The following is a 27,446-nucleotide window of genomic DNA, read 5'->3' as shown; positions in this document are numbered from 1 at the left end:
AGGAAAGGAGGAAGTAAAGGAGGAAGAAGGAAAGAAAGGAGGGAGGAAGGAGGTAAGGAAGGAAGGAAGGAAAGGAGGGAGGAAAGAAGGGAGGAAAGAAAAGAAGGAAGGGAGGAAGGAAGGAAAGGAAGGAAGGAAGGACAGAGGAAATAAGGGAGGAAGGAGGGAGGGAGAAAGGAAGGAAAGAAGGACAGAGGAAAGAAGGAAGGGAGGAAGGGAGGAAGGTAGGGGGAGGAAAGAAAGAGAAGTAGGGAGGGAGGAAGGAAAGAAGGAGGGAGGGAGGAAAGAGAGAAGAAGGAAAGAAAGAGATAAGGAGGGAGGGAGGAAGGACAGAAGGAAGGAAGAAAGGGGGATGAGGAAGGAAAGAAGGAAGGGAGGAAAGAAAGACAGAAGGAGGGAGGGAGGGAGGGAGGAAGGACAGACGGAAAGAAGGAAGGAAGGAAAGAAGGAACAGTCACAACAGACGGGGTAAATTTGACCCGGGAGGACACGGAGGTTAACTGAGGTTTAAATCCAGAGTTTCAAAACAAGCTGCAGGCTGTTATCAACTATGTAATGACTCATATCATCTTTTTACAGGGCGTTAATATTCCTCGATGCTTTGAAGATAATCTGTGATGGAGTTTGGAACAGGTCGACTTTATTGATTTACCTCCAGGACACCTGGCGAAATTCAAAAGGTATCGAGAGGATCGTGGTGCCGTTTGCACCGATAGCCGTCTGCAATGAAGAGAAAAAACAGAGAGAAAATATGTTTTTAATACTTAATATTGTTTTTAATAATGATGTCATGGCTGTGAGTTAAATGGAAAAAACTCCACTGTTATATCTTGATTATAATATAAACATAATATATATAATACTTGGACTTCTTGGAGTTTAAAACATACTATACTGTTTTTTTCCACATTAACACTGAATAAAATCATTTTTTCTTAATATTTCTAATGATTATAACGGGGTCAATGACTTTTATACTGTTCTCTGCTGGGTTTGTGTTTGTGTTTCTGGTGGTTTACGTTTTATTTTGGTGTCATTGTTGATTTCCATGCTGTTAAAATCCAGAAAAATGCCAAATGGTTCATGTGCAATGCTGCAATAACTTATTTTATTTAATTTGATGTCTAATTAGTAGACATTTCCTTCCTTGCAAATCTGTTTTTTAACCTTTTTTTATTGTTTTATATATTTTAAATATGCTCTGAGCACTTTCCTGAGCTCTGGTCATTGTTTTATTATTTAAGGATAGTTTAGACTCTATGTACTTTGGTTATAATACTGTATTTTACATGTGCATGTCTGCTGTACCTATATCATGTGTACTCTGTATATTTCAATATGCAGCTGTATCCAATACTTGAGCTATAACTTCCCCAATAAAGTAGATCTTATGTTATCTTGAATGATCTTATTTCTGTATTTCTCTGCAGAAAACACACAGCAGCAACACTTCACTCACAGTCAGAGAGTCTCCCAACGCAGCGATGACTTTGATGTCTGCAGCTTTGACGAATTCAACTAAAACAGGAGTTAAAAAAAAGAAAAGGAGAAACTGTTAATGTCCAAACAAGGAAAGCTTTCAGTTGGGATTTTAGTCCAAAATAATCTTAATCAGCCAAATAAATAAGGTGAAAAGTCATCTAACAAACCTGAATAGTGGAGCAGAAAATACTGATTAAAATGTAAATGGATTCTGCTTTTTGTGCAAAGTAAGAAGACTATCAATTAGTAATCAAAGCTCTGTCTTATTCACTTTAACTTTCCTTTTTTAAGTGTTCTTTTATATCCTTCAATGCAAAACTACAAGCAGAATAACAATAACATTCATTAGGCATTTATACTTTAACGAGGTCCCTGTTCTTAGGTGAAGAGTATAAATAGAAAAAAGAATTGTCTTAGCATGTAAATCACCCAGTTTAAATTAAGATTTGACCCAGTTTGAGTCAATTTAGCACCAACATGATGAACATGTGACTTCCAAAATATTCACAAACTGTCAATAATCAATAAAAAAACTGTGATAAGTAAGTTTAAAAAGAGTCGAGATGATTATGAGAAGCTTTAGTTCGGATAAAAACCCAAAACTAAAATATAAATGACTCTAAAACTGGGTCAAAACCACATTAAACCAGTATTGTGTCAGTCCTATATTGACCCAAACATTTCAAACCTCTTACATGGAGAGTATTTATGAGCAGAACGTTCCAGATGTTGACAGATGTGAGGTTAAGTGAGACTCACCTGATGTGGGGACGGTGGGAGACGGACTCATATCAGGGCAGTGGAAGAGAGGATGGAGACGCTGCTCCAGGAAATCATCTCCAAAAACATCCTGTAGGGGGAAAAACAGGAGGAGTGTTTGTCTGTTAAAGGAGCTGCAGCAGTTAGTCAGGGTAACTTTACTGAAGATGAACTCTGATAGTACGAACTGTGGAGTTTATTAAAGGCTGGTAGGATAGAAAAAAGGGTCAGTTTTTCAATTTCAATTTGAGTTAATGTAACTAAATTATTTTAATCCTCCTGTTGTCCTTGTGTCAAGAAAGGAAGGGAGAAAGGAAGGGAAGAAGAAGGAAGGAAAGGAAGGAAGGAAGGATGGATGGGAGGAAGGAAGGATGGAAAGGAGGGAGAAGGAAGGAAAGGAGGGAGGAAGGAAGGAGGGAAGGAATGAAAGGAGGAATGGAGGGAGGGAGGGAGGGAGGGAGGAAGAAAGAAGGAAAGGAGTAAGGGAGGGAGGGAGAGAGAAAGGAAAAGAGGAAGGGAGAAAGGAAGTAAAGAAGGACAGAGCAAAGAAGGATGGGAGGGAGGAAGGGAGGGAGGAAGGAAGGAAGGAAGGAAGGAAGAAGGAAGGAAAGGAGGGAGGAAGGAAGGAGGGGAGGAAGGAAGGAGGGAAGGAAGGAAAGGAGGAAGGGAAGGAAAGGATGGAGGAAGGAAGGTAGGAGGGAGGGAGGAAAGAAGGAAGGAGGGAGGGAGTGAGGGAGAGAGAAAGGAAAAGAGGAAGGGAGGAAGGAAGTAAAGAAGGACAGAGCAAAGAAGGATGGGAGGAAGGTAGGAAGGAAGGAAGGAAGGAAGGAAGGAGGGAAGGAAGGAAAGAAGGATGGAGGAAGGAAAGAAGGAAGGGAGGAAAGAGAGGAAGGAAAGAAAGAGAGAAGGAAGGAAGGGAGGAAAGAAAGAACAGTCAAAACAGACGGGGTCAATTTGAGGTTAAGACTTTTAAAGATCTCTTTGTTTATCGACGTTTCTTTCTTTGGTCAAAACGTATTTTAGAGTCTTAAAAATCACCCAATAATCATCAGGAGTGAGCAACCATTTATCATGATTCCTTCATATTTAATTATCATCTAGCAGATACAACAATCATTATCAGTAGATACTTGTCTTCATTTTACCCCTTGCACCCAAAAACACCATGATACTGTAAATGTGTAAAGCTAACATATAAATGTGATTTATCCAGATATGTTGCTGCATTTGTTCCCACTAAGTCACAGAAGATGATTTTCTGCTCAATTTCAACCAAAAACCATGAAAAAATAGTTTCCATGCATGTGACAGTGACATAAAGAATATCTGCATATTGGAAAAAAAGTGTATTTATTAACCTTTAATTTGGAGTTAGCAGCTGTTAAGTGGTATTAAATGTCTGCATTGCTCCTTTAAATGAATTAATCCACATATTTGAATTATAATATGAGCAAATACAATCAGCTGCATCTTTTACTGACTTGTTTTCTGTCTCTGAGGTCGATGAACAGGTCTGATGTTGAACAAAAATCTAAATATCTGCCTCATAATAAACTAAACATGAATATGCAGTAAGAAAAGAAAAAAATCCTGCAGGTTGTTCAGTGTTGAAACTCTACCTGGTTTAATATTTCTCCTTCTTCTGTTATTGTGAAACCTGCAACAGAGAGACAAGAAACAAACACATACATTCACATTTTCTTGCAGCTATCGTGCAAAGATTTGGTTTAAATCCACAATGAAGAAGATATGATGTTGTTTTTAGTTTAGTTGTAGTTCAGTAAACACAGACAGGAAATGAAATAAACACCTACCGTCTACACGACACGCTGCAAACAAACACACTGCAAACAGCACACAGGACGACAACATGGTGCCGACTTTCTCCCAAAAGGAAAATCAAGTGAATGAGATAAAAATGAGCAGGTTGTCCCACAGAGTCGAAGCTTCAATAGTGTCGTATAACACTTATCAACCTTATCTCTGACCTTTGTAGTCATTAGCCGCAGTCTTCCAAACAGAGATGATATATTAATAATATAAAAAGCACTTCAAGTTCACTTCCAGACACTTTAATGACATTCAACATGACATTGGATGATTAACATGAATGAACACAAGTAAAAAATTAACTTTAAATAAATCAACCTTTAAAATAAATGGAATAAAGTATAAAGTCTGAGTCAAGTTTTATCGTGATTTTGAGTAAAAAGTCAAATTTTTCTTATGAGTATAATCAGTTTGATGGATATTAGAGATGCAACAATTACTCTATTAACAGAAAATGATTATAATATATAATAATAGTCTTAAAATAGGACATATACCTGCTGTGAAGTCAGGTCAAAGGTCAGCGACGACGGCTGGATCGCATCAGTATCAGTGTTTTCTCATTGCTGGTGATTTTACTCCTTGATTTTAAAGACATTTTAAGTAGTATTTTTATTGTTATTTTACTGAATTTTTAGGAAAAGTCTTATAATAATCTTTCATATTAAACATTTGAGACGTATTGCATATTTTTGACGAATGAAAAATACAAATAAAAATGTATTTATATTAATCATTTTACCATAAAATAAGAACTGACAAAGGACTTAAAGTAATTTAAAGTTAAGGATATATAAATATGTCATAAGTGAAGTTACACTGACAGTTTTTATGATATATTCATGCCTGAAAAATATATTATAATATGATGAAATTATATATATTTTTTAATTCAATCAATTTCTCATTGGCCCACTTTAGAAAAATGTGGTCTGAAATGTGGGACAGTTAATCAATTTGCAGATAGCAAATTATATTACTGATATTAACACATAATACAATTAAAATGATATGAAATAGAATAAAATAAAATAAAATAAAATATAATACCAAAAGCAATGACATTCCTCAAAACAGGACTTGTTATTTTGAATTATTCATTAAAAAAAATCCTTTATTCTTTATTGAACATAATATATAATAAAATATACAAAAGAATAAACAAGCAACCAGTCATTCCAGTTCATAATTAAAAGATAAAATAATTACAATATAAAGAAAGAATATAAACAACTAAAGGTCAACCTGAATAGATTTTAATAACCTAATAACTTAATAAACTTTCCATCATTCATTAATGTTGTTATCTACCTGGCCGGGGTCGTGACGTCATGGCGGGGGGTCACGTGGTTGACCTCAGGTGTGTTTTTTTTTCTTCCAGGTTTTTTTTGGGGGGGTTTTCTTCCTGCTGAACGTTAACAAATGGACTCAGCGGCGTTTTGCAGCAAAAACATGAACAATGTGACCGAGCTTTGCGGATTAAAGCGACTAACATGCCCGGACAGAAGAGAAAATATAATGCACGGTTCCTTCCTGTGAGTAAATACTGCAGTCTGTTTACGTTAAGCTGTTTAAAAGTCAGATAAAAGCAAACTAAAAGCTAAAAGTGGTAGCATGTGGAGAGTCTGATGCCTTCAGGAGCCCGTCGGAAATCTCCACTGCTGCTCTGACAGGGCGGTAAATAGCACTACTGTGGGTTAAATAACTGGATTAAACATGTGGAATTGACAGTGTAGACAGCAGGGAAGCTGAGCCAACAATTTATGGCAAAACTGATGTTGTGCACAGCATTAAAAACACAATTTAGCGAGTAAATTAATCAAAATCTGATACACATATGTTAGACTGTGCACATAAAAGCTGTAAATCCCAGAAACATTGCACACATGTACATAATCTCAGTCTCTTCTGCATATTGCACATTTATATATTGCAGAGATTGTTTACTGTATATAGTATTTTCACCCTTACACTGCTACTGCTGTGTCAATTTGAATTTCTCCCAAGTTGGAACAATAAAACTACCTCTTTAAGAGCTGCCATGATTAGTCGATTAATTTAAAATAATCGACAAAAATACATGGTTGTCAGGTGTTTTAGTTATGGGACAGTGCTTTCTATTTTAAGGTGTCAAAAGCTATCAAAGATTAGACTAAAGGTGGTTCATGTTTTAACCTTTTAAATAAAACAGCAGCTCTGGTTCTGGGGTGTACGAGGAGCACCTGAACGCAGCGTCTTAACTTGAACTGTGGCTGGTTTTTTTTGTGGTGAATTCTTTTTGGCAGAGTCGCATCAAGAAGATCATGCAGAAGGACGCGGAGGTGGGGAGGATTGCGAAGGCTGTTCCTGTGATCATCTGTATCCTTTGAACGCATCACGCTGATGCAGACTCATCCCTCTTCCTCCATCTGTCTGTCTGCTGCAGCCTCTTCATCTGTCTGTCTGCTGCAGCCTCTTCCTCCTCCATCAGCCTGTCTGCTGCAGCCTCTTCCTCCTCCATCTGTCTGTCTGCTGCAGCCTCTTCCTCCTTCATCGGTCTGTCTGCTGCAGCCTCTTCCTCCTTCATCGGTCTGTCTGCTGCAGCCTCTTCCGCCTCCATCTGTCTGTCTGTCTGCCGCAGTATCTTCCTCCTTCATCTGTCTGTCTGCTGCAGCCTCTTCCTCCTCCATCTGTCTGTATGCTGCAGCCTCTTCCTCCTTCATCTGTCTGTCTGCTGCAGCCTCTTCCTCCTCCATCTGTCTGTCTGCTGCAGCCTCTTCCTCTTCCATCTGTCTGTCTGCTGCAGCCTCTTCTTCCTCCATCTGTCTGTCTGCTGCAACCTCTTCCTCCTCCATCAGCCTGTCTGCTGCAGCCTCTTCCTCCTTCATCTGTCTGTCTGCTGCAGCCTCTTCCTCCTCCATCTGTCTGTCTGCTGCAGCCTTTTCCTCCTCCATCTCTGCATCCTCTTCCTCCTTCATCTGTCTGTCTGCTGCAGCCTCTTCCTCCTTCATCTGTCTGTCTGCTGCAGCCTCTTCCTCCTCCATCTGTCTGTCTGCTGCAGCCTCTTCCTCCTCCATCTGTCTGTCTGCTGCAGCCTCTTCCTCTTCCATCTGTCTGTCTGCTGCAGCCTCTTCCTCCTCCATCTGTCTGTCTGCTGCAGCCTCTTCCTCCTCCATCTGTGTGTCTGCTGCAGCCTCTTCCTCCTCCATCTGTCTGTCTGTCTGCCGCAGCCTCTTCCTCCTCCATCTGTCTGTCTGCTGCAGCCTCTTCCTCCTTCATCTGTCTGTCTGCTGCAGCCTCTTCCTCCTTCATCTGTCTGTCTGATGCAGCCTCTTCCTCCTTCATCTGTCTGTCTGCTGCAGCCTCTTCCTCCTTCATCTGTCTGTCTGCTGCAGCCTCTTCCTCCTTCATCTGTCTGTCTGCTGCAGCCTCTTCCTCCTTCATCTGTCTGTCTGATGCAGTCTCATCACTCCGCCTCCATCAGCCTGTCTGCTGCAGCCTCTTCCTCCTTCATCTGTCTGTCTGCTGCAGCCTCTTCCTCCTCCATCTGTCTGTCTGCTGCAGCCTCTTCCTCCTTCATCTGTCTGTCTGCTGCAGCCTCTTCCTCCTTCATCGGTCTGTCTGCTGCAGCCTCTTCCTCCTCCATCTCCTTCAGCGCCAGCGTGTGGCTCACAGCAGACGACACACACACTTATTTTGGTTGATACCTTTATCTAGTACCGATATGCAGCCCTAGTCAATATCAGAGCAGACACGTAGAAATGTGTTTAAAGTTTTAAATGTGTGGTGTAGCATGATGTGAAGCGTCCTGAACTGCAGAGATCAGCGCGAGCGGTGGAGATGTTCCTGAAGTCTCTGCTCACCAAAACCTGCCTGATAACTCAGGCGAAGCTCAGCACCGTCGTATCTATCACACACATGTGAGTACGACTTCACGCAGGTATCACTGATAACCGTCCCGTAATGTAGAACTGAACATATTACAGCTGACTGACAGTTACTACAGATTATAGTGAAAGTTGTTGTGATGCGTTCACTGCCTGGTTAAAGGAGATAAGACAAAACCTGTGCATGAATAACTAAACAACAGGTTTATTATGTTTTTTATGTTTAGGAAGCAGTGCATAGAGGCAGAGAAGCTCTTCCACTTTCTCAAAGACACAGTGGAGCGAACCGCGGCTACGGCAGCCCAGAAGGACAACAGAGGCATGAGTATGTGGCCGTTGTACAGGTAGAGACTGACACATTTTTTCATTAAGTGATTGAAGAATTTAATCTCAGTGATCATCTTTTCAGAATAGCTGTTTTTTTTTAGCACTTTCAGATGCATTAAAGGAAGGAGGAGTCTTCAAATTACTAGTTTTATTCAATGAGTTAATTATTGGTTTCATTGTTGGTTTGATTCATTGATTCATTTAACTGTCTTATAAAACAGAGAAATCCTCAGAGAAGCTCAAACAACAGAAACATTTATTTTATCTTAAAATGACTGAAACAATGATTCTCCATTGATCGACTATCCCATTAATCTTTTTCATGGTTTCAGCTCTAATATGTATTTTACGTGTCGTTCTTTTTTTAGGACCAAGCGTCGAGAAATTCCTATCAAGAAAGCACCTGACGTTGGAGAAAAGGCGCCGCGGCAGAGCCTCGACTCACTCGACAACGACTCCAGCTCCAGTGTACGTACTTTCTGCACTTACTTATTTACTACTTATTATAGTCAACGGATCTCATGTTTAGAACCAAACCAACAATGAATTTATCTACTATATAAGTATTGTGTGTTTATCTAAAGTCGAATATATCTTCTTCCTCTGTGCCGTAAACCTTCACACATATTAATGAGCCACATCGCTGCACTTTGCACAAAGGTTGCAGTCAAGTTAGTTTCTACTAAATTTCTCAAATAATTTCAGTTTCTGCACATGCTCAGTGAAAACATGATTGCTGTTATTAGTCTGTGGAGGTGTGGCTCTGTGCAATATGACGATATATAGAGGAATAAGATATATCAGGCTTTGAATAAACACACAATACTTGTTAGTAGGATGAGTTAAAAATATAGAAAATTGCAGCCTTATCTTTAAACTCATGTTCCTCTACTGCACTCAGTCCAAAAAAAGAAGTTAATGTCATGTATTTGCATTGACAGTAAGATATTAAGAGGATCTGCTGTGGCTTGTGGTTATTTTTTTAGCTCCCTTTCATGCAGAGTCTTAGATATAAAAGGGTTAGATCGGGGGTGTGGAACTTATTTTAGTTCAAGGGCCACATACAGCCCTGTTCTATCTCAATGGGGCCAGACCAGTAAAATCGTTATTTACTATAATAAACCATCTATTCACAAAACAGATGTCTTTTATTGATGCTCTTCTATTGATCATAGAAAAAGCTTCTTTTATAAAGATAAGTCATCCCAAACATGCACAGATGTTTTGCAGCCAGGTGTGTCAATTTTGGGGTTACCCTGTTAAGAAATACTGATAATAATGTGTCCAAGCCCATTGAGGCAAACTTGTCCTTTTAAATCTGAATCACACTGCAGGTCAGTCATCTAAAGCTGGACGTTCACGAGCAGATCAGAGGCCTTTAATCTGAATGGCATGCAATAATAAGCGAGAATATAGAAGTGCAATTTTCATACTTTGCAGAGTTATCCAGTGGGCCGAATTGGACTCCATGGCGGGCCGGTTCTGGCTCACGGGCCTTATGTTTGACACCCTTGGGTTAGATGCTTTTTTGTTTAGCAGCACTTCAGCACCTTTCATCTGTGCTGCTGATTTAAGCTGACTCCTTTTTAAAAAGCTTCAAGCTGCAACAGTGACCCCATGAGGCCATAATGTGCATCTCTCTCACACACACACACACACACACACACACACACACACACACACGGAAACTAAGATGTCATAAAAGGCCATAAATACTTCTCTCAGATTTTCATGGAAATACGAGCTGGATATGAGTTTTATTTTGGAAGGATCACTGCGTAACTTCCTCTTCTTTCTTCCAGGAGTCGGCGCTCTACATCTGCTTATGATTCTTCACGTTATATTATTTCATCATATCAGATTTCTCTTTTTTTTTGTCTCCCCCCTTTTCTTTTCTTTCTTTTTTTATAAGCTGTGCTCGTCCAGGTCACAATGAGATGTTTAATACTGTGAAATAACCGCTGACATTTAAGTAAAAGTTGTTTATTTGAAAAGAAAAAAGATTTAAGTTATGTTTATATATTTTTAGACTTTTGCCTCCCGGTTAAATACAGATGTTGTGCTGTGATTTTTCTTTCTTCTAATTTAATTTGTGCCCTTCTGTAATGAAGTATTGTCTTTTTTCTTTTCTTTAGAAGATTGTAAATATATTTGTCTGTGACTGAAATGTGTAAATTTGCACTTAAGAAAGTTTTTTTTTGTTTAACTTTATTTGTAGAAGACGCTTGAAGCTTTTTTTTCCTTTGTATTTGGATGAAATATGTGATGTTATAATCTACTTATATTACCGTAATGTAAAATACTGACACATTTCTACACGTTCTCTGTTGGAATATAACTTTTTCTAACCATTTTAGACACTGAGCATCTTGTTTTAAACTGTGTTCAGACTACAGCTCAGTGATATCAGTGAGTTCTGTTTCCAAACTTGATGAGATTAGTTTTTTCCCTCTAAAGATAAAAGAAATAAGGTGTTAAATTCCCCCCCGCAGCGATCTTTAAAGTGCTTATTCTGCTGAGGGTTTCCTTTTGTGGTTTCTCCTTTTTGAGTGGTTTAATTTTTTAAAAGCACTTGTAAATTAACATTTTAAAGAAAAAAAACATTTCTGCATGTGGAACTTCATTAAAAGAAAAATGTAAATAAATAAAATAATTTCACCTTCTTCCGAGTGACAAATTTAATGCGAAGTAATTAAAAGATGTGCTCACATAAATAAAAACAAATCAAAGAGCATAACAGGGATTTGTTTAATCTTTTTACATCGTGAATGGGATGAAATAAATAGATGCAGTTTGTTCTGAAAGCCTTTTTTTCTTTCTTTTTTTTTAAAACTGTAAATGTACATTTTGAAGCCAAATATAGCGTCTCTTTAGTTGCTATGCTAGCTACCTGCATAAAGACTTAAAACTTGTTTTTTTTTCTTTCCTGTTTTCCAACACTGTGACAAACATTTATAACGTTTCCTGCTGAAGGTCCCAGACGATCTGCCCTTCTCTCTGCACCTTTCGCCGAGCTCGCTAATGTGCACGAAATCAAGTCTTAACGGAAACAAACTGAAAAAGTACAGCACTGCTTAAAGCGATAAAAGTGTCGGACTTTGCCAGGAGAAAGTTCAGATCCAGCAGTCGTTTCCTCGGTCCGGCAGGGTTGAAATGAATGAATCATGCATCTTCACTACAGTTACACTTGAAAAGAAGTAAAATAAAGTAAAAAATAAACATTCATTTCCAAAAAAGCAACATAATATAGCATTTCATTTTCTCCAAATAAAAAAAGAAAATCAACGTTTATTTTTGACTTTTAACCAGTGATTTATATTAAATCGGAGGCCAATTTGCATTAGTGGTTCATTATATTCTTCTTTGCTTTATTCCAATTTCCATCCAGAGTCTCAAAGGCACAGTCCATCCATGCTACTTTGAACAACTGACCCAAATACTGAAGAAGGAGGAATAGGAAGGGGGGGGGGGGGGGGGGGGAGTCTAGATTTAAATATTTAAACCAGAAATTAAAACATGTACAGGAACACAGACAGGTGACATGTCAACCTCGCCTATTTCATTTCTTTCCTTTTAACTCGTGCTATGAGTTTACACTGAAGTATCTTGTGCCAGAGAGATCGAAGGACAAGAAGATTAAAAATCCGAGAGAAAAAAAAAAAAAAAAACCTCAGAAAATGAAAACAGCGTTTTACAGTACAACGTCTTCTTCAGAAGAGCCGCGCTCCGTAGCCAAATGTCTGTTTAATAGCTTCAAAGTAGTATCTCTTCCAGCCTTCTTTTGTCCGCTCCTCCTCGTTTTCAGGGACGCCTCGACAATCCACCTTCAGCTCCGTCTCGCTGCTCCGGTCCATGAAAGTCATGGTGATTGTCGCGTAGTGCTCTGGAGAAAGAGGAAGAGTCACATAACGATTAATAGCTGAAATAATACAGAGACAGGCAAGAGAGGCTTCTTCTGTCTGTTTTTAAATCTCTTCTTCTCTGCATTCATTGACTTTATTTATTTAATTTGATTGTTTTTAATTGTATGGCTGTTATTTTTATTCATGTTTGATTACTTTTAATTGATTTTATTTGTATTTTATGCCTCGTGTGAGCTGTTATGTCTTTTATTTATTCTTCTGTGCAGCACTTTGGTCAAACTGTGGTTGTTTTAAAATGCTTAACGAATAAAGTCGGATTGGAGGAAATCACTAATCACTGCTTCAAGCAATGAAATCTAAAGTGTTATAATTTATATAAGAAACCACAATCATGAAGTTTAGTCCATTTATCTTATTTTTCATGAATTAATACACCAATAATTTCCCCTAAATAACAGAACATATATGTATTGTATTCACATCTTAAACTAGCACATAATAAAGCATCTTATAATTGTATATTTTATCTAACAAATAAACAAAAAATCAATGTTTTCATTTAAAAAACGGATTAAATTATTTTAACATCTGACAAATACTAAAAAAAAGTTTCAACTCATGTTTTAATTATTGTTTCAGATGTATAAATATTTCTTCGCTCACACTTTGTGTTTGAAAACGTCTTTTTTAAACTTAAAATATAGTGAAAACACATAAATGTACATACCACAGGGCCAGTTGTTATACCTCCACTTCATGACTATTTTCTCATCAGGAATCTGGAAGCAGAAGACGTTGAAAAGGATTCATCGTTGAGAGAGAATCTGTTCATTTATTAAAGCACGACGTAAAAACTGAATACTAAATAACCTCCGAAGTAAACATCAACACATCAGGTTTTAAACAGCTGATTCAGACACGGTCGACAGTCAGACTCACCAGCTCCGAGAATTCACCGAAAACATTTCCATCTAGCAGACGAAACTTTCCGCCCTTCTCTCCCTCAACCATCGCTGGAGCGTGTGTGAACGCCTGGATCATCTGAAACAGGAACAAGAACAACGTGAGACAGTCAGAATCTCTCTTAAGTGTTTGTCTCACAGAACAGAGTCGGACTCGGAGCTCACCTCCTGGTTGAGAAACACCCTGAAGAGGTCGGCCGGCGAGGTGAGGAACTTTTCCCTAATGCTGAATTTACAGGTGGGAATCTTAACGCCGGTGTTGATGGGAGCGGCTGAACTGGTTGAGGAGGAAATCTGATCAAAGAAAGAAGGGAAAAGGGACGGATTAATATAACACTCAAACACTGATAGGGTTGGGAAGGTTGCTATGGAAATGTAAAGTTACAGATTGGTTGTTCAATAACCAATGTTTCCAGCTGTTAGGGTAAATGTTCCCATTAAGCACCAAAATCTAAGTCCAGCTGTTTTTCATGGATACTGACATGATTTATAAGGGAGATCATTTCTTATAAAGCAACATTTATCTCTCATTTTAAATGTATTCATTAGTTCATGTAGATTTTGGAATATAAAATAAAGATATCTGATGAATAAAGTGGGTTTAATTGATACTGTGACTCCATTTAAGCCCATGTGTGCTCCAAATAAGCCCACATGATGATTTATTTACTAAATATTAACAAAAATATTGATTTTAAAGAATTAAAAACAGCAATATATGTATTCAGTAACATGTTAAATATTAAAACATTAGGAAAAAACCCTCCTGAGCAATATCTTATAACTTCAGATGTAAACCTCCTTTATAATCATCAACATTGAATAATAATAACAGGAGTCTTTGTCTGAATGTCTGCAGAACCAACCTGAGTTTTATTCAGCTTGGCTTTGGACTGTGATGTGGACTGAACCTTCGCCACACCGTTAGCTGTCGGCAGGATCATCCCCTGAGTGAACTCTGTGATTAAAGAACAAAAAACACACAAAACATGAGATTTAAAAACTACTTTTTCCTTCATTACTGAACTCCAGTAATTGTGGAGATTAAATTATAAGTGTGGATCCCTACAAGAATGAATACAAACTTAAGTATTTTCAGTAGTTTTTGGAGCATTTTTGTGCCTTGATAACTGTGGATTTAGTCAAGTTTTATATATTATTTACACTCTAAGTGCTTTGTGAAAGGATCTTCTAATATTCAGTATAAACAGGAGGAATGATTACAGCGAGGTTAACATGTTTCAGTGGTAATTTGGGCTCCTGACAAATTACGACTCTTTCCTTTAAACCTTAAACTACAGAGATATCTAATAAGATGTTTAGAGAACAGCACAATAAAAAGAAATTACACTTAAACACAAATTGATTCAACAAACTCTGCTATCTAAAAAGAGTTTGTTCTGTAGTTTCTGGATAATTTAACTTCTGTCGTCTTTTATTGAGCTTTTTCACAGCAGGTAGAATCATCATTTAAATGTTATCTACTCCTGTGTTTCTTCTGCTTTCACAACTCAAAATGTCAGCTGTGCAAATTGACTTTATAATCTCATTTATATTATAGTCTCATTAATTTACCATCCAGGTCAAAGTATAACCATTTAAACTGACTCATCACCTTTTTCTCTTCATTTAAATTACAGGTTTTTATTTTTTTACTGTCAATCAGCTCCTGTGTTTTATCTTTTAATTGGTGGATTGATCTCTTTCACTCGCCTGATTTTAAGTAGCCGACGTAGCTTCCAAGAGCTTCGCGGATCTTCTCGGCTCCTTTTGTCCTCATCAGGTTGGTCAGTGGCGTCTCAGGTTCGTCTTTGTTCAGCGATACGCCGATCTGCATTAAAAAAAAACACAGACAAGCCGTTACACGTCGTTCCTACACAGATGATCAGCCAGTTAAAAAATAATCTAACACTAAGTTTGAAAAGTGAAAACTTACATCGAGATCCTCCATGTCGTTCTCGTCAGACAGGTTCGGGACTTCGATTGTTCCTTGATATTTGATTCCTGCTTTAGACATTGCTGTTAAAATGAAGAGAATAAAAGACGTCAGCAGAGATTCACAACCTCTTTCTTTTCTGATTATTTAATAGTAATAATCTAATAATGATTATCGACTACTCTCCTGTTTCTTTTTCCTTTCATACATAATGTTCAGGGTCAAATTTGATAAATTTTTTTGAACATTTAAGAGCTGTAAAAACACCATATTCACATTTCTACTTTTCTAATGTGACCCACAGTATATAGAAATGGAGATAAAATGCATCTTTTTTGTGTGTGTGTTTAGCTAATACATATTTTTATATACGAAAATGTACAATGATGACTCAAATCAGCATTTAAATATACTGTATTCATCATATTCTACAAAATGTTCACCTGAATCATAAAATAATGATTGTGAATGTAGTTTTTCCATAAGATTAATCAAACATTACATGACTAATGGGGAATTTATGAATGTGAATTGGTGTAGAGACTAATTATGAGTCAGAATATGAACAGTATGAAAGGGTTAAACTCCTTTTAAAGTGAAGTACTAGTAATTTCTTTAGTTTTAAAGCACTTTAAGCTGCATTTCTTCTTCTTAAAAAGGTTATAATTATTATTTATTATTACAAAGCACTGACGCCTTCTTTATATCTTTTCTATTTTAAAATATACTTGTTATTGTGAGAAAGTAAATCAGCTATAAGTCAGTAATGAGGTTGATTTCTACTGTAATTAATCAGCTATAACAACACATCTCATTACAGGTAAATGACTGATTCAAGAATATAAACTTCAACCAAACCGATGGTAAAGTCGATCTCTTTACGTACCGGTCCAAGCTGCTTTTAGGTTCCATTCATAAAAGAAAATAAGTTTTCCTTTCCGGTTGTTGATGGAAGCCTCTCCTTCCACCTTGCTGACCTCCGTGACCTCGCAGCTCCCCTCCTCGTTCTCCACGCTCAGACCGAGCAGCAGAGCTTTTAACTTGTCCGACGACCAGGTTGTCGCATCCCGTTCGGTCCTGAAAGATATTTAATGATGGTTTGATAGGTTTATTTCCACTAAATGCTACAGGGGACAAAATCCAAAGTCCTGCTTCTGTGCAAAAATGTATTTATAAGTTTAGTTAAGAAGTTAATATGAAGCTTCAGTCGTCCAAATGAGTCAAATAAACTAGATATCTTTCATCATTACAGCCGTTTTAATGCCATACTCCCTCTTTTTGTTACTATACTTCCACCACAGCTCAACAAGGAAACACAAAAAGAGGAAATTTGATGCTGTAAAGACTGTAAATGTGTCAGATATCCACTTTGTTATGACTAACTCAGACTTCTAAAGCTGAATAGAAGCTTTAACGTCTACTTTTAAATGCATTTATTTGAAGGGAATATTCTTGCAGGATTCGTCTTATTACCAAAAACTGCATCTTCACAGTTCACTCAGAAGTTAAACTGAGTATTTTGTAAGTAAGTAAGTATATTTGATTTTAACAGCCTGTATTTGATATTAAACTGCTTTATATTTCCCTTCTGGGTTTCTATTAGATAGTGGAGATGGATAATCTATCTTATAACAATGAACTAACATCATGTCTGCTTTTATAATGTCAGAGTTTAAAAGCATTTGTTAGCAGCTACGGCTTTTTTATATAAGGCTATTTCTGTATTTGTTTATTTACAGGCGACAGCAACAACATCATAGCAACGAGAAAGAGTGGAGGTTTTGCTCACAGGCAGATTTTGGGACATGAAGTCTCGACACGAGTTAAAATCTAACAAAATAAGAGTAAAAAAAAAAAGTTTCATATATGACAGTTATAATTAAAAGAGGAAAAACTGTAAATGAATCACTACTCTCTAAGCAAACAATCCTTAAACTAACATTATAATCGGACTTCAAACAAGTTAATCAATAAAAAAAAAAAACGTCACTCTTGAGCAAACGTCGGAGTAGATTTTTAACTTTATTTTAAGCTTTGTACAAAGTTCCTGATTTATTTCTCAATGATTTATTTCTCTCACAGGAAAAAGCTGATTGTGTAAATGTGTGGCAGCTGTCGTTATTACACTGTGACACAATAACCCAATAAAAAAAATTACACTCAAACATTGAATAATTACTAACTATTAAATTAACTGCTAACTTTTATGATAATTAATTAAGAGTTTGGACTCATTATTTAAAGGTGCAGTACGTAGAAATTAGTGGCATCTATACCGACTTTGAAAATTGAATATAACAGCCATAAGTAAGTTTTAATTAGTGTTTAATCGCCTGAAAATGTGAATCATTGTGTTTTACATACATTTTACCTTAAAATGAGCCTTTCACTATTTTACTATATTTTTTACTGCTATTGTTTGTTTTATTGCTTGTGTACTTACTTATTATTCATTGTTCTTTATTCTTTCTATTGATGCTCTTTCTATTTTTGCTCCCCACTCTCCCCACTGTGGGACTAATGAAGGAATATCTCTTATTTTATCTTTTATATCTACAGAGGGAGCGGGTCCTCTTCCACGGAGCCTGTCATATTTCTACAGTAGCCCAGAACAGACAATCCAAAAACAGACTCTAGAGAGGGCGGTTTAACGTTTTCTTGGCCTTTCACAACAACTGTAGATCCTCCTGAAGGCTAATCTAGTTAATAGCTATATGCAATCTCTCTGCTAGATGCCACTAAATATAAAAAAAAATCAAGAAAGATAAAGACCATCTCCTTTAAATGTGAATATTTTCTGCTTTCTTTGATTTTTTATGACGGTAAACTCTATATATTTGTATGTTTGACTGTTGGTTGAGACTGAAAAAGACATTTGAGAACATCATCTTCAGCTTTGGGACACTTTTCTGACATTTTCTGGACCAAACAACCAATCGGATTAATCTAAAACTAATCATGTGATTAAATCGCAGCCCTGAAGGCGTCATATCGCATTAATTACCTTTCTCAGGCAGGTTTTAAGTCTCTTTGCAGTAGCTACAACACACTGAATAATACTGTGAGACACTATTAAAGAACTTATATGACTGTACTAACTCTAAATGTGATTAAACATGTACAGCAGTTTGTTTTCTCTCTCCAAAGTGACTCTGAACAGCTTTATCTCTGAAGTGTCTTCCAGATTTCCAGAAGCAGCAGCAGCAGCAGATCCCTCGATGGACGGAGGTTATTTTGAGTGGCAGCAACAAGTGTTGGTCCAGAAACACTCGTCCGTATCACCGGCCGGCTATTATTGGAGGTACTAAAGCTGTACTTTATATTTTGGTTAAACTATGAACTTTTTTGGAAACTACACAGTGAGTTACATTAACGCTACTGTATTACTTATTATAAATGATTTACTTCATGGCCAATACTCTGCACATTCATCCCATTCTACTCTATTTAATATTTAATGTTTTAATCTGTAGCTGCTTCTCTCGCTATAATGTTATTTATATTTTTATTTTATAGTCTATATCTTACATTTTTCTCGTATCTTAAAGTCTTTCCTTGTTGCAGGATGTCTTTCTTTTGTGTATATATTTTTTAATCTGTATACTCTGACTGTTAAGACACCATGACACCAAGTCAAATGCCTCGTATGTAATCTTATTAACTACTTGGCAAATGAAACTGATTCTGATTTAAAACAGTTGCATAACAAAAAGATCACACAGGGACAGTTGTAGTTGGGCCACCGAGTTTCAAGCTTGTGCTAAAACTACAGTCAGGTTCCCTTTGATCAATGAGAAAGGTTTTTCATTCATCCTGTTCATACTGAGCATTAGAAGATCCTTCATAATGTACTTATAATGTAAGAGATGGGGGACAAAAGGCAGAGTACTTGTTCAATATAAAAGTGTTTGTATAAAGTTTGTCTGGAGATAATATTCAGCTTCAGCAGTCTGAGTTAGTCACATCAAGTGATATCTGACACATTTACAGTCTTTTTAGCATCAGATTCCCTCTTTGTGTTTCCCTGTTGAGCTGTGGTGGAAGTATAGTAACAAAAAGAGGGACTTTGGTACTAAAAAGACTGTAATGTTGAAAGATATCTTACTTGATTTGACTCATTTGGACGACTGAAGCTTTATATTAGCTTCAGATAAACTTTTAAATACAAGTTTTTTACACAGACGGAGGACTGTGTTTTTTATCCTCCATCACTTTCCATTATAAGTGTGTTATGAAGGAATCTTCTAATGGTCAGTATGAACAGAAGGAATGATTACAGCAAGAAAAACACATGTTTCAATGTTAATTTGGACTCCTGAAAAATGGTGAACCTCGCCCTTTAAGTACATTAATCTGATGGGGATTTATCACACGTTACAATCTAGCGTCTCTTTAGAGCGGAGCGCAACCATTCAGCTGCTATCAGATGAGGAAATATAAGATATGAATATAAATAATATAAATATAAATATAAATATCTCGCAGACACACCCTCACACTTATTTATATTTATTTACTCTCATTTTTATGTGGTCGTATTATTTTCTGTAATCATTTTTTTTAGGTGGAGGCTTTAACACCGGTTTACTGCTTCTCCCTACACACACTCTATATTATCTGTCTTTATTTTTATGTACATTTAAACTTGTGCAAACTAAACTAAACTAAATATACTGAATACTGTTTTACTTCAAACCACATTAGTGTGTAACCATGGAGATTAATAATAACAACAACCCATAGAGAGTTTCTTATGGGATTTGTGCTGCAATATTAATAAGTATCACCTCCATGTTTACTACATTACACTCACTAAACCATAGAAAACAACTACAAACCCCTGAATCCATTCACATATATATACATATATAATTATGAGCCTCTCACGTGTTCTGTTATGGTGCAATAACTATGGCTTTAAACTCTACTGGAGGAAGTATTACACATATTCAGCTTGTTATTACACAAAAACACATGTGTAGTAGTGTGTAACGACACTGTTGACTAATTGTTCTTCACATCTATAATTGTACTTGTCTGAGAAGATGTTCTTTGTAATGTTTGGATCAGTTTGTATATGTTGATATGGTGTATGTATGTGATGTACGCTTACTTATTTTTGAAAAACTTTCAATAAATATAATGTTTTACATCAAACCACATTAGTGTGTAACCATGGAGATGAATAAGGTCACCATGGAGAGTTTCTTATGGGATGTGTGCTGCAATATTAAGAAGTATAACCTAATTTATTACTACATTACACTCACTTAACCATAGAAGCAACTACAAAGCCCCTGAATCCATTCATATACTGTATATATAATTATGAGCCTCTCACGTGTTCTGTTATGGTGCATCAACTATGGCTTTAAACTCTACTATAATAGATATTACACATATTCAGAAACACACGTGCAGTAGTGTGTAACGAAGCTTTTGACCACCACACACTGGCTTTATAATAGTAACCTCAACATAAGCATGGGAAGCTAAATTAGCCCATTAGCTTGAAACCTAAAACTATAACACTTTACAGCAACAATACTAAAAATGTTAGCTTCCTATTAACAATCCAATCACCTTACCTGACCTGTACACATGTTAAAACACCCACTTATTTAATAATAAATGCTTTTACTTTGACATAAATACGAGCTCAATGTGACGTTAGCATTAGCCACTTAGCTCATCCTCCTCTTTTCCTCTCTCATTATATTTCTCACCAGTGCCAGTTGTTGACATTAGTCGCGTCTGCTCGCTCCTCTACGATCCAGCGAGGGTCTCCTTCTCCCCATTTAGCCATGTTTTTGTTTTCCTCTCACTGAAGAGATATAGTGTAAAGATAGCAGAAGAGGTTTTTGGCCGCTGTCGGTCCCGGTGCACGTTGTTTCTAGAAGCCTCTGCTGGCTCTCTGTAGCGGTGCTCCTCCGATTAAGGTCCGACGAAGGACAATAGATGGAAACGGAACTATCGAGGTTAAGAAAAAAAGAAAAAAGAAAAGTCCTTACCGGAAGTGTTCATCTGAAGAGTAGTTCCGCATCAAGAAAGAAGAGAAAAACTTTTAAAAGAGATTTGGTGTGGTTGTGATGTGGTTTTCTTTTCTTTTTTTTATCTTAAAGGATAAATTCACAGTTTTTCAAGTCCTTCTTAAAAGTTCAATCCAATCCATTTTATTTATATAGCACGATTTTAACAAACCCAAGGTTTTCCAAAGTGCTGCACAACAGGATAAAACCATGGAGATGAATAAGGTCACAAGATAAAAAATATGCACGTATACACATACAGTCAACACCCTAGTGATTGATTGCCAAGTTATAATAATAATAATGATAATAATAATAATAATAATAATGCATCTTATTTAAAGGCGCCTTTCAAAGCACTCAAGGACACCATGCACACATAACACAACAACAGTACATCATACAATATAAATCAGGAGTATTTCCATTTGCTGTAACTTTACACTTCCACTTCACTACATTTCAGAGGGAAATATTGTACTTTCTACTCCACATTTATTTGAAAGAGTTTCAGATGAAGAGTTGACACAATGGATAATATAACAAGCTTTTAAAATACAACAGAATTGTTAAAGATAAAACCTTTCCAACCTTTTTGTCTTTTGACATTTTACAAAAAGTAATTGTGTATTCGGGGTCACATCTAAAGATGCAGTATGTAGAATTTAGTGGCATCTGGTGGAACAGACTTGGTAGAAATAGGATTATGTTTTAAATATTCTCCATACTGCTTATCCTGTAGAGGTTCGCAGGGGAGCTGGAACCAATCCTAGCTGTCATTAGCCCCGTTTCCACTAAGGAAGTTCCTCGTAAAATTTAGGAGGCAGGAACTTTACAGGAACGTTGTGTCTCCATAGCAGAGTACGACCCGGATAGGATCCACCGGACTCTGACTGTGACATCACCGAGGCAACGCGCCGAAAGTATAACAAAGAGAACGATAACGAGGAGGTAAACATGGAAGGAGCTGAGCTGGTTGCCGCGTTTCTGCTTTGTGTGTTCGTGTACATGACGATGGACGCTATGAACTTTTTTCCGGTTGTAGTAAACGCTTTCTACTACTGTTCATCTTCTGCTGTTTTTTTTAAAAATGCTGCTTATTTTGGCGCTTTCTGTTGACGCCACATCCCGCCTTGAGTATAACCCATCAGCATGGAGTCAACCTCAAGCCCCACCCAGGAGTTTTGGCAGGGACTCGTTTAACCCCCATAAAAGTTCCAGGAGATTGTCCTTCGGGGGCGTTTCCTGCTATGGAGACACACGCCAACGGCCCCGCCCCCCGTAAAAATTACCCCAAAGTTCCTGCAGTGGAAATGGGGCTATTAGTTGAGAGGCATGACCCTGCACCTTAGACAGGTGGCCAGTCCATCACAGGGCTAATAAAGAGTAGACAGACGACCATTCACACCTACAGGCAATTTAGAGTGACCAACTTACCTAAGCTGCATGTTTATGGTCTGTGGGATGAAGCCGGAGAACCCAGAGAGAACCCACACAGGCACGAGGAGAACATGCAAACTCCACACAGAAGTAACCTTAAAATTAGCTCTTTGTATACAGATGGAGCCTGACATGTTGCACCTCCACATTTCTACAGTAGCTCAGAGTGGACAAACCAAACACCGGCTCTAGAGAGGGTGTCCTACATGCTTGGAAGTAGAGGGGGAGGGGAGAGGTATTCAGCTGGCTGCAATCTGTAACCTCACCACTAGATGCCACTAAATCCTACACACTGGTCCTTTCAGATGTCTATGAGTTGTTAACAGCTCCACCAAATAGTGATTTTTCCCTCTAAACTTTTCACATGGTTTAATTTAAATACATTTTCAAAAAATCCAATATTAGAGAAAATATATATATATCCAAAGATTAGAGAAAAAGTCCATAAACTGAAAACATTAATCATCTCACCACCCCTCACATGTATCTGCTGACCCTTTGGAGGGGCCCCACCCTTAGGTTGGGAACCACTGGACTAAACTAGCTAACTGTATATAAAGTAGTGTAAACTAGCTCCACCTCCAGCAGCTACAACAGTAACATGCTGCTCTAACACTGATGCTTCACTATTAATAATCTAATGATGTCATAATAATAATATATCAGTCAGTGTAATACTGCATACTACATCACCCATAATACTGCAGTACTTTTACTGTAATACTGCATACTACACCACTCATAATACTGCAGTACTTTTACTGTAATACTGCATACTACATCGCTCATAATACTGCAGTACTTTTACTGTAATACTGCATACTACATCGCTCATAATACTGCAGTACTTTTACTGTAATACTGCATACTACATCACTCATAATACTGCAGTACTTTTACCGTAATACTGCATACTACATCACTCATAATACTGCAGTACTTTTACCGTAATACTGCATACTACATCACTCATAATACTGCAGTACTTTTACTGTAATACTGCATACTACATCGCTCATAATACTGCAGTACTTTTACTGTAATACCGCATACTACATCACTCATAATACTGCAGTACTTTTACTGTAATACTGCATACTACATCACTCATAATACTGCATACTACATCACTCATAATACTCCAGTACTTTTACTGTAATACTGCATACTACATCACTCATAATACTCCAGTACTTTTACTGTAATACTGCATACTACATCACTCATAATACTGCAGTACTTTTACTGTAATACTTTAACTTTATCAAGTTCATAATACTTTTACTGTAGTAGATTTTTCATACAGGACTTTTACTTGTAACTGAGTATTTGTTGTATTGGCTCTTCTTAAGTAAAGGGTCTCACTGATCAATGGTTTGTTGCAACTCTGACGACATTCCTGAAGTATTTACATGATTCACAGTAAAAACATTCCTCCATTTAACTGGATTTACATATTAAACAGTGAGCAGGACAAAGAGGACAGTGTGCTGCTTTATTCTCTCCGGTTACTAACAGTTAATTTCTCTTGTACTGCGATCCTTATCATTGTGAACTCTGCTAACATAGAGAGGAAACTTCTTACTATTAGTATATTATATAAAGTGTTCTCTGGTGGGAAGTCAGTGAGGGATATCGTCCGTGTGACTGCATTAGCATCTTACAGCAGCAGATGACTGTGTGTAAACGTCTCGCAACTAATCAATTGCTTTTCAATTAATCCCATCTTTCAAATACATTTTAAACAATGTTCATACATTCTTTAAAGAGGCTGGTTAAACTAATTGCAAAGAGTGCAAACAAACCCCTCCGTGGCAGAGATAATAAGCATCATTAGAGCTTATAATTACTGATAATTACACCAATTAGATTTAAAGGGTGGTTTGTGTGGAAGTCACAGTAATGAATGAACAATAAAACTGAAATGACTGAAGGTTTTTGCCAACGTGGCAAAGCTACAGTTTATTTGTCTAAAAAAAACGATAATCTAGATGAGGGGTGTCAAACTAATTTTAGGGCCATATTCAGCCCAATTTGATCTCAAGTGGGCCAGACCAGTAAAACCATTGTATTTATGTTTATATATATTTACTATAATAATCCATCTAGTAAAACCAGATAAACAGCTTGAGGTGTCTTAAGGAAAATGAACAATTTCAACAATATTATATCTAAGTTTTTTGCACAGAAGTTGCTGTTTGACAACTTTTTGCACAATGTTTTCAGTATATGAATAGTTTAAATATAACCACAATATGTTTACATTGTTTTTTCAGGGGTGCATTCTAGTCAGGGTGGAAAAAAACAAACAAAATAAGTTTCTGAAGCAGCCGAAAATCAAATTATTACCAAAATATGTTATTAATGACTTTTGTGCAACTTGAAACAAAACTAATAATAATAAATAATAAATCCAGAGATACTGTTGAAAACAAGTTATTTGTAATTGCTCGTCATCAGTGGACGTATTTCCTCCTGCGGTCTGCATCTAAATATCGTAGTGGAATAAGAAAAAAACACATTTTAATGCAGGTGAAAATGCACAATTATAATAGGATCAAAGTTTTAGCCGTCTGTGGTGATTAACGCAGATTACAGGATGGATTGGTTTTACATTTGGTGCAGATATACATAAGCTCTCACTTCCCACACAATTTATCCTAACGATTTTGAGGATTTTCTGACTTTCCATCATCAGGTAAATGTTTTATTTATACATATTAATTTTAATTTGTGTAATACTTTAAATACCTAAACTAATCACATTCTAACTCAGCTGTACTTTGTTTTTGTTTTTTCTACTTCTGAAGCTTCATAGTAGATAATTTCTACTTCTAAACTAAATCAGATCAACTTTTAAATACATTTTTTGCACAGATGGAGGACTGTGGATTTGGGTCCCTTATCACTTTAAGCGAATTACGAAGGCATCTTTTAATAGCCGGTATGAACAGGAGGAATGATTACAGGAAGAAAAACCCCTCGGCTCCTGAATGTTGTTTTAAGGACAGTCTTTAAAAAAAAGTTGTGAATGATGTAGTAAAAAGTATAAAGTTGCATTAAATGGAAACATACAACATACAGGAAAAGTGTCTCTTAGTTTGCTTTATCATGTATTATGTGGCTTATCTTGTACTTAACATACAGTATATCTCCCAATCGCTCTCTCCTCTGTGTCTTAAATGTAAAACTGAAATAAGTACCTTAACCCATTGCTTATGCTCATGTTATAAGTTATAGAAATATTGGTCTGACATACTTTGTGAAATTAAAAAAAACAACTATTTGGCAAAGACTTTGAAATGGACTCAGTGTGCCTGATTTTTGGGGGCTTCCCGAGCGGACTCCTGACTGCTGCATCCAGTAAAAGATGATTTAATATTAATAATATTATAATTAAGGATAAGAGCCCTACTGTTAAGGATTGGTGCAAGCTTGTTCTAGAGATGGTTCCCTGTTTGGACCGGACTCTTCCTCCATAATTTTGCGTTGAATCTCATGAATCTAAACTCTGGACTGATGTTGATTGCTTCCTATGGATTGGTTATTGTCTTTGTTGATATGGTTCTTATGTCTGTTTAGTTATTGTTGAAAATAGTCAAAGTTAGTTCTTAAGCATTACATTACATGAGTAAATGTACTTAGTTACTTTCCACTACTGGTCAGTGTTGGAAGAAGTACTCAGATCGTATTTTTAAGTAAAAGTACTAATATAGCAAAATGTTAAAATACTCCATAACAAGTAAAAGTACATAATTATTATCAACAAAGTGTACTTGTGTCTTTGATTTTGACGTCTACTCAGGGTGAAGCTTTTAATTCTCACTATTCACTATTTTATATAATGCTGGAAAGTTTAATGAACAATGATGCATCATAGTTTTGTTGTTATATTTTGTGTGTAAAATCTGAATCTGCAACGTAACACTCACATTTATCTACCAGGTTAATGAGAAACTATCTCAAAATAATGACTTCTCTTGTGACTTTTTAGTAGCTCATTATTTTTGAAATAATAAATCATTATTTTGAGATAATAAGCCATTATTGTGAGATAGCATCACCTTATTTTGAGATAAGAAGTCATTATTTTGAAATAATATCTCATTATTTTGGGTTAGTATTATTTTGAGATAGTTTCTAATTTCTATATAATTTAAAATAAAGAGTTTTGAATGACTTTTGTTGTGATTTGCCGCTATATAAAGAAAGATTTATTGACTGATCTTTTGAGAGAAGTCAATATTTTGAGATAATAAGTCATTATTTTGAAATAATCTCATTATTTTTTAGATACTAAGTCATTATTTTGAAATAATCTCATTATTTTTTAGATACTAAGTCATTATTTTGAAATAATCTCATTATTTTTTAGATACTAAGTCATTATTTTGAGATAATGGGTCATTATTTTGAGACAATGGGTCATTATTTAGAGATAATAGGTCATTATTTAGAGATAATAGGTCATTATTTTGAAATAATCTCATTATTTTTGAGATACTATGTCATTATTTTGATATATGTCATTAATTTGAGATACTAAGTCATTATTTTGAGATACTAAGTCATTAATTTGAGATACTAAGTCATTATTTACAGAAAACTCCTCTTTACATTAACTTATATAATCTTTTTTTTCATCACATTGATGGAAATGGGAAGTCTTTGAGTTAAGTGTGAAAATGTGAAAAATAATGTTTTAATTGTCCCCAACCTTCCTTACTATGTTAGTTTTGACTTTAATTAAAATGTGAAATGCAGACCAGGTTTTTAAATAACTACTGATATTATATTTCTTGTTCTGGATGCCAAAACTCTTCAAGCTTTCACTTGTTTGCCAAATAAAGCGTTTGGAGGAGAAGGAGGGGGGAGAAGGAGAGAGAGAGAGCGAGAGAGAAAAAGCAGGGAGGAATGATTAGAGAGGAATCCCAGGCATATGGCTCCCCTCC

The 27,446-nt window shown here is 36.5% G+C and overlaps 2 protein-coding genes across 2 annotated transcripts; one reads left to right on the top strand and one right to left on the bottom strand.

Annotated features, from left to right (window-relative positions):
- The first annotated feature begins 5,564 nt into the window (after nt 1-5,564).
- LOC134001395 (dr1-associated corepressor) lies at nt 5,565-10,093 on the top strand. The gene is made up of 6 exons (XM_062440988.1): nt 5,565-5,606; nt 6,357-6,429; nt 7,877-7,970; nt 8,165-8,281; nt 8,633-8,732; nt 10,067-10,093. The coding sequence occupies exons 1-6, from the start codon at nt 5,565-5,567 to the stop codon at nt 10,091-10,093; spliced, it is 453 nt and encodes a 150-aa protein (XP_062296972.1).
- Nucleotides 10,094-10,939: 846 nt separating this feature from the next.
- ahsa1a (AHA1, activator of heat shock protein ATPase homolog 1a) lies at nt 10,940-20,920 on the bottom strand. Its single transcript, XM_062440284.1, has 9 exons — nt 20,752-20,920; nt 15,912-16,102; nt 15,026-15,108; nt 14,803-14,920; nt 13,956-14,047; nt 13,255-13,383; nt 13,067-13,168; nt 12,855-12,906; nt 10,940-12,147 (listed from the first exon to the last, which is right to left on the bottom strand). The coding sequence occupies exons 1-9, from the start codon at nt 20,829-20,831 to the stop codon at nt 11,975-11,977; spliced, it is 1,020 nt and encodes a 339-aa protein (XP_062296268.1). The 5' UTR covers nt 20,832-20,920; the 3' UTR covers nt 10,940-11,974.
- Nucleotides 20,921-27,446: the final 6,526 nt, after the last annotated feature.

Source organism: Scomber scombrus, chromosome 19 (assembly GCF_963691925.1).
Source record: "Scomber scombrus chromosome 19, fScoSco1.1, whole genome shotgun sequence".
Lineage (NCBI taxonomy): Eukaryota > Metazoa > Chordata > Actinopteri > Scombriformes > Scombridae > Scomber > Scomber scombrus.
The sequence above is the reverse complement of the archived record's forward strand: the minus strand, read 5'-3'. Positions and strand labels throughout refer to the sequence as shown.